At 41.1% G+C, this 8,611-nt stretch overlaps 1 protein-coding gene across 2 annotated transcripts in view; it reads right to left on the bottom strand.

Moving 5' to 3' along the window:
* Window positions 1–4,902: 4,902 nt before the first annotated feature.
* Window positions 4,903–8,611, bottom strand: part of mwh (multiple wing hairs) — an 88,328-nt gene continuing 84,619 nt past the window's right edge. For both annotated transcript variants that reach the window (XM_076187958.1, XM_076187957.1), the window contains exons 8-9: window positions 8,181–8,357; window positions 4,903–8,076 (exon numbers count right to left, since the gene is read on the bottom strand). In XM_076187958.1, the coding sequence (XP_076044073.1) occupies window positions 5,338–8,076; window positions 8,181–8,357 (2,916 nt within the window). In that variant the 3' untranslated portion in view covers window positions 4,903–5,337. The remainder of the gene's footprint in view (window positions 8,077–8,180; window positions 8,358–8,611) is intronic.

Below are 8,611 nucleotides of genomic sequence, written 5' to 3'. Positions count from 1 at the left end.
ATTAGATAGACTACTTTCTTCATCCCCTCTGAAAATCTGATCGCAGTCAGGTACTTAATCTAACCTCTCATTAGTAAACACCGAAAGAAAATAATTGTTAAACTCCTCACTCATTTTTTCCTCCGATTCTATCATGACATTTTCATCGTTTTTAATTGGTCCTATTCTTTCTTTATTCTTTGTTCTATAGAGATGAAATAAACCCTTTGGGTGGGATCTTGCTTGACTGGCAACCTTAATTTCGTAATTACGTTTCTCTGTACGCGTATTCTTTTTAACCAGCTTTGCCATTTTATTATATCTTGATCTAAGGGGTGTTTCCCCGTTCTTTTATTTTTACGTAAAGTCCTCTTTTCATTCCGATCTCATGTTTCAATTTGTCCATCATCCATTAGGGAGTATTATTATTTTTCCATACTGACTTCAGGGGGATAAATGTATTTTGTGCATTGATAATTAAATCAGTTAGATTGCTATACATTTAATCCAAATCGTTTCCCCGTTTTTTTATTTTTACGTAAAGTCCTCTTTTCATTCCGATCTCATGTTTCAATCTGTCCATCATCCATTAGTGAGTATTATTATTTTTCCGTATTGACTTCAGGGGGATAAATGTATTTTGTGCATTGATAATTAAATCAGTTAGATTGCTATACATTTAATCCAAATCGCTGACCTGTCTGTTGAGCCCTCGCCTCCAAATGACCTGACCCAAGGTATGCATATTACCCTCCGTGACCCGACCTCTGGGCATGACCTGACCCCCGGTCACGCACCGAGACTCGACAATGTCCGAAACGTCCGCATGACATTTCATATTCAATTTCAAATAGGTTTTTATATTGTCAAAGTTTGCTCTCCTGAAGTCTGGTACTTGTATGTTATTCGTACTTTTTAATTCTTCCCAAATAATATTAAATCTTATTTCTTGATGATCGCTAGAGCCTAGACTATCTCCCACTTTTACGTTACTCATTAGGTGCTCAGTATTAGTTAAAACTAAGTCCAGGGTATTTACTCCCCTCGTTGGATCGGTAATCACTTGTTTTAGGAAATTATCCTGCACCATATCTAGGAATTTCTTTGTTTCCTGACCTATTCAAGTTTCCCAGTCAATATTTTTATCTCCCGTGATCACAACGGTTTTGTACTGGGACGCTCTGTAAATTTCATGAATCAGGGGATCATTCTGCTCAATGCTGAGGTTAGGAGGTCTGTACAAGACGCAAATAATAGCTTCCTTATTCTTGCCTATAATCTCTACCCAAATGGATTGCGTACAATCCTCTTCCTTAATCGAATTGTTGATAATACAGTTTATTGTATTTTCAACGAAAAGTGCTACACCTCCCCTACTCTTGCCAACCCCATCCTTGTGATTTTTTTTTTTTTTTTTTGTATCCTTTTATTTCGATTTCCGGAAGGAAATGTTTATCAGCCATGTTGATCCAGGACTCAGTAATAGCTATAACATGAAAGTTCTCTACGCATGCTTTACCTCGCAGCAAATCAATTTTGTTAATTATGCTTCTGCTATTTGTATAGTAAACTTTAACTTTATCTTCCCTCTACCTGCTTTGGTGATTCTTTTCACAGTCCCTCTCTAAGTTGTTTCTATTGCCTAAACTATATTCCGATATTTCCACCCCCCTGCTCCCACGTAATCTACCCGAAAAATTCCTGAAGGATGCCTACTTCTCGATCAAGGGATTCAGCAAGGAGCCGAAATCCTCTGGGCGACAAGTGCACCCCGTCTCTTGTATATAGATGATTCCTACCGTAAAAGGATCACAAAGGATTACAAAGGCGGAGCATGCCGACAGGAGACCTTTTGATCCATATCTAGGTCGGATGCGAAAAAAAATCATATTAATAATAAAACAATAAATAAAAACTATAATAATGTAAATAACAAATAAAATACATAAATAAATGCATAGGTATAGTTAAATAATAAACAAACAGGTAAATAGTAAATAACAATAAATTGACATATAACTAATAATAAATGAAAATCAGACAGACAAATGATAACAAAACAAAAACAAATAATATAAGATAAATTATAATCATTACAGCATCTTAGGTATTTATCTAACTGATTCTTAAAGCTTCGAACTGAACTACATTGCACTACCTGTGCGGTCCTAGCTGTCGACAAATGCCCATCCATTGGCCTTACAATGTTTTGCCAGCCTGCAATTCATTGCAATAGCCCTGGAATGCCACATGCCTACAACTCTACGCCTCGGAAGGATTCCACATACAACAGGAACACCTCTCCAGGTCTATCACAAGGCGACTACTACTGGGCCTACACCAGCTGCTGTGTGGTTTGTGACTGAAAACTTGAAATCACCATATCTTGTACCCGCCATGTGTCTTCTCCGAGGGACTTTTGATTGTTAGTCGAAAGAATTAAATTGTTGTTATTTAGCGGGAGAAACATTGTGGGGATTGGAGACATGCATTCAGTCACTGCCTCATTCTCGACATCAAGTCCCAGTTGGGAGTCGAACCCGGGGGCACCAAAGGAAGTTGGCGGTGATGCAGCAATTCCGCCCAGAGATCTTGCTTCCCTCTTATTAGCTACGAGACGAAACGGAGGGCTACAAAGCCTTGAAACAAGACTCACAACAATTAGGGAAACCCTCACTCCTTTAAATTCATGTTTAGTTTCAGCTTGTGCTATATCATTTAAGTTATTCCATGAGTGAGGTACTTTGTCAAAGGCTTTCTCTAGATCTAAGTACATACAATCCATCCAACCGTAAAAATTTAAAAGGTTCAACACTCCTAGTCTGGAGCATAATTTCACTATCGTGCTGGTCAGGGACACCGGTCTCATAGTTTATAATTTTATTTCCTCCTTCATGGATTGGCAGTGTACCACTCTTAACGTCATCTTCCAATTACTCTCTGCATCCTCTAAGTATTAAGTTTGAGATCCCATAGTGCCCTAAGATTCTCACATCCAGCGATTTCTAGAGTATTCACACTTCCTTTACTTCACGCATTTATATAGAACCAACTATTACTTCACATATCTACAAAATCACTCTCCTTAGTTAAACCAGATTGGAGACATGCATTCATTATTTCAGATTGCGTTGATGGATCTTCAAAAACCTTATTACTCACCATCAGCATGGAGATTTCTTTCTTATGCCTCAGATTATCATTATCAAAAATAAAGAGGAGTTTTTGTTCATCTTCGCATTTATCAATAATACACATTTCAAACTTTTTTCCTACCTCTCTCTGGGTTGTGTAATAATTTCTAGCTTGTTTGTATTCTTCCTTTGCCCTATTGGTTTCTTTTTCCTCCATTTATCCCAAGCCTTGTCTCTGGATTCTATAGTTATTTCATTATTTACTAGACCAGCCATTTTTACGTTTTTCTCCCACCAATCCTCAGCAAATGGTCATTTACTTCCAAGTTGTAAAGGTATTAAAATATTTACCATTAACTTTCAGTGTTGAGAGTATTCATGAATTTATTCCAATTAGCTTCCTCAAAGTATCTTATCAAACCAGAGAAGTTAATCTTTTGAAAAATGGGTCTGCCTTGCTTGTACAACTCATTCCTAAGCTATATTACCCGAACTTTCAAATGGAATTCAAGTGATACATGGTTAATTTTCCTATAAGACAAAGGTATTTCATGGAGCCAATAATGTCTAGTCCTTTTATAAGGAACATTAGAAGTAAGTTTAGTCTCACTGGAGTGCCACTTCCTCTTACACAAATCATGCCTTTTACACAATGGGCCATTGTGTTGTCCATTGTAATATTCAACAGTGTATTTCCCAAGGGATCCTCATAACCACATGCTTCCCATTCTTCTCAATTGACCTCTTTGCAATTAAAGTCTCCCACAAGAACTTTATTTTCACTTTGTTCATTAATATTTGTATTAGGATAGACGTGTCTGATAAAGTTTTCTGGTAATTAGCTTCATTGTAAGCCCTCGTTTTGGGGTATAGTTCTATTTGTTTGTGATTCCATTTATGCTTATTTTAGTGTGTTTAGATTATGATTGTTTTGTGTTAGGGTGTTCTTAATTTGGGAAGGGTCTAGGTGTACACTGACAGTAGGTTTAATCTGCTGTGAAAGCTATTATGGTGTGTTGCTAAGTGTGGTGCGGTAAAGATGGGTTCATGAGTAGCAGTCGTTGTACATAATAAGTGTGTGTGTGTACATATGTAATAGGAGTGGGTTCAACACCCTCAGCCACCTCTTCCTGATCCGCCACTAACCACCAATCATTTATTGCCCTCTCATCTTAGCTCCTAATGGCTGAAAGGTCATCCCGGTCTCCTGCCCATGCCTGGGTCAGAAGTAATTCAGCAAGACATCAGCACATTGAAATCACGAAATCAACAGTTAACTTTCATTTTCTACTATCCCACAGCCCCATGACTACATCATATATGATGTAGAGTAATTTAGTAAAATGTACAACCATTTAAAAATTAATGGATCACACCTGTGATATTTATTCAGTCAGGGTGAAACAAGTTCAACTGCAACTGGAGATGTTTCCAAGAAGAGATTAGATCATCCTGCCACATGTATCATCACCCATCCAACCTTGCCACACTTCATTATGAAGCCGGATATCGACCAATCTGCTGGTTTTGCTCGACGTGAATAATATCTTGTTTGGATTGATTGATTGATTTATGAGTTTTTGGCCGACGGCCAGGCACTGGGACCATATCTTGTTTGGATCATAAATCAAAGCTACATGAATGACTTATAAGTAAGGTGCTATACAAAGTTTCATGACAGATCAAACTAAATCATTGTGTCACTTCTGTCCTGCAGGTTTTGATTTCCAACTTATCAAGCTGTTATGACCAAGATCACAAGACAGAGGGGAGAAAGAAAAAACGTGGAAAATACAAGCTTTTTCATTATTTGTTTTCATTGTAACTAAATTCACTATATCTATTTCTGGTTCTTTCATATATGAAGGATGACAGTCATATAATGACTGAATGATGAAGTGGGGCTTCTGTGGTATAGGTTAAATGAGTATAAGCCCCGAGGCAAGGAAAAATAATTGATTTTATCCAGGCAATGTATGCATAAAAAGGGAGTTTTCCATCTTTCTCAGAGGTTCTACTCGTACAGGATGATCCCTAGTCGAGCAGATTAGAGCGTCACTACTTGCGGCGGAGGTTGAGGTGACGGCGGTTCGACCCCTGCCACCAATGAGTTGGGCCAAGGGCATTGTTCATTAAATTCCACACTACAAAGTCCTCTGCAAGGTGCACCGTCCAAACCTCTTGATTGGAGGAGTTCGCGACATTACACCAAATCCATCAACTACTAGTAGAGTCCCGAGGGCATGTCCAGAATATGTTTTGCAGAGGCGTTGTTCGTGAGAGTACCTGCAGGAGTTGAGGAATAGTCAGGAGTAGGAATATCTGGATCAACCATTTCTTTCCTTTTCTCCCTCCCTAATCTTTTATCACGCCCCCCGTTTTCACTTCCTCGAGTCTTTCTAGGTGATTGGTAGTCGGGTCCTCCGTAATCAGCAAAGTCACCGAAGTCACCTAAACGGTTGCTTGGCTTGTTGAGCATGAAATTTGGACCATAATCACTTTCCCGAAAACCATTGGGATTCTTAAAGCCACCGAAGGCAGTTATCTCCTGTGGAGTAAACTTCGAAGTTTTGGTCGACGTGGAGGGTCGAGTGGGCTTGGACACAGGCCTACCAGCTTCCACGTATTTAGTGGACGACGACGAAGAAGATGAAATAACTGATTTTCCATCAGGATGCCTGGGTGACTTACGATCGTTTTCTTCAGGTAACCTGCTCTCGTGCTTTCTTCGAGAGGAACGCCTTTCCTGCTGTTTTGATTTACCCTTCTTCAACTTTGACTCGTCAAAGACTATTCCATTTTCCAAGTTCACCACAGGATATTTCCATTTAAGGGTCCACTCATCATCACCTTGGCCATCGAACCACTCGTCAAGGCGCTCCTCCATGCTACGATTCTTTCTTCTGTTCAACTCCGCTGTTATAAGTTCATTAACACGATTTCTTCTTTCAACTTCGTGCGGTGTGTGCTTAGTGTAGATTCGTCCACTGATGTGCACTTCCCTTTCCTCCATTGGAACGAGCACCTCCATGGAACCTCTCCGTCGCGGTGAGTAGGAGCGGTGGCTGTTGTAATCTGTCTTCTTCCCCATCTGGAAGCTTTCGCTCCTTCTCAGGCCGCGACGCCGTTCCTCCCTCAGATCTTTTTCTGCGCTGTGTCCCCGTTCCATAAATGTCTCGTGGCGGCGAATGGATTTGTCAGGGCGGACAAACCCAAAGGACTTTGTGGACTCGGTTTCAATAGTGCGTGGACTTGAAAGAGGTTGGTTACTGCGCAAGATACTTTCAGTATCACTCGTCTCTGCAGGTGACTCATATTCGAGGAAAAGGACGGGGTCTTTCAGTGGAGGAGGGGGATGGTTGGATGAAGTTCTAGATCTATTTTTGGCCGGGAGCTGTGGAACTCGGGTAGGTACAATCTCGATTTCATCGTCGGCTTGGCGATCTGGGCTTGCTCTGTCCTCAAACTTTTCTTTTGAGAGCAAAGGATTTTCCTTGACAGTTTCTTGAGACGCCAAGCTGAGGGACGACTCTGCACTTCGAAGGACGTTTTCCAACCCTGACATGACAGCCTCTACTTCCCTTTCACTAACCTCTTGGTAGTCTCCATTGGATCTCTTGCGATTTTCTATGTCACTTAAGCTATCAGCAGACATTTCGCCGTCATACCAATGTTCCTCCTTGGCCTCGTGCTGTTCATTCATGACTACAAGATTCTCGTAGTGCTGGACAGACTTTCTAACTGATGGACCTTCATTACGACTGTTTGTCTTTGTGGCTTCTCTCAAATCGATGATTGTCTCAACACTTTTATCAGATGATTTGGAGCTATTAGTTGCCGACTTATCAATAACTATAGTATCATTACCAAGTGTTATGGCCTCATACACAATCATATCCCTCTCGTAGTCCAGTTCGCCGTCCTCACCGCTTCCATTCCGAGATTTACTACGTGGCACGTTCATGTATTCCGGGTCCTTCCGTTCCCCTCCTGTGGAGGAGGTGGAGGATGACGAGGAAAGGGAGGAAGTGGAAGAGGAGGAGAAAGAGTTGTTTGATCCAGAAGGTGGTGACGACTTGGGAGCCTTCCTCTTGACGGTGGAAGGTGAAACGGCCTTGGATGATGGCGACCTCGAGGTCGAGGTGGAGCTGCTCGAGTTACCACTGCTACTTGTGTCTCGATGCGAGGACCTACTCTTATCCCTGTTGTGGCGGTTCATCCTGTCTGGATGGCCAGTAATATTCTGCTTGTCGTTGTTGACAGAAAGTCGGGAGTCTCTTGACGAAGAACGACTTTCCCTCTCGTCCAGTTGGCTATCGGATCGTGAAGTCTTATGTGACTCTGGCGATAGGGAACGATGTCGATCACTATCGTTCCGGAAGGTCATATCAATATGTGTTACCGGCATATGTTCATTGTACCGATCTTCAGAAGATGAAAATACTCTATTGTTCTCGTATTCAGGAGCTACCTTAATTGCATCTGGAACTCCAACAATCTGTTCTTGATCATCATGAGTGGGATCTTGTGACGCCTGCTGGATAGGTGGAGGAGTATTGAGAGGAAGACCATGTCGTCGACCTCCAGCAGAAAGACCTTGGGATCCTTCTGGAGTAGTAGAGTTATGGGTTAACAGATGAGAACTTATATTTTCTGACGCCTGGATCATTGAAGTTGTGCGAGGTGGTACTTCTGGTGGTGTTTCTGAAGACGTGGAAGATATCTTACGTTGAGGTGATATGGTAGGTCCGGTGATAAGACTGTTTGAGGAAACAGAAGAGGGTCTGTTGTCATTTAGATTCCTGATGGTACTGAAGGAGGAGAAGTCGGAGTCTGTTGTGGAGGGAGCGGGGGAGGGTGCAGTGGGGAGTCCATTCACTTCCAAGCGACGCTGAAGGGCTACACAGCGCTCTTCCACCTCACCACCAACAGCTTTCAAAATCACATTCTCCTCCAAAAGTTTCTGGAAAGAAAACGAATTAGTCATTATTCTTTACAAATGCCGTTCCTTTCTCAGAAAGAAGTGATCAACACAAATTCACAGACAATTTACTCTAGTTTACTCACCATATTAGCTTCTCGGAGGTTTTTTAGTTCGTCGTGAAGGTTAGTATTAGAGTGTTTGAGTGCCCGCATCTCATTATCCATAGAATTGAGGTCTACGTAGCCCATAACCCAGCGGTCTAATTCCTTCATGGCCTCCTGTGTGTCCATTGATCCACCTACACCTCCACGTTCCATTACCTTAAAAGATTTGTTGAGTCAGTAGACTGAAAAACTGCAGCTCAAAATATGTTATACTACAATAAAAACGTGTACACAATGCATGTATATATTGGCTGTTAAAATAACTATATGCATATATAAATATTTAATCATTAGGCCATGGCGTTTTATCAACTTTGAGCTTGTACATATGTTTCAATGTTCTCTTTGGTCATATTTATTAATGGGAGTAGATTTCACCTCGACCTAGCACATGATTCACATAATATTTC

The sequence above is a fragment of the Oratosquilla oratoria genome, chromosome 7 (genome assembly GCF_046742065.1).
Source record: "Oratosquilla oratoria isolate Oo_2021 chromosome 7, ASM4674206v1, whole genome shotgun sequence".
NCBI lineage: Eukaryota > Metazoa > Arthropoda > Malacostraca > Stomatopoda > Squillidae > Oratosquilla > Oratosquilla oratoria.
The sequence above is the reverse complement of the archived record's forward strand: the minus strand, read 5'-3'. Positions and strand labels throughout refer to the sequence as shown.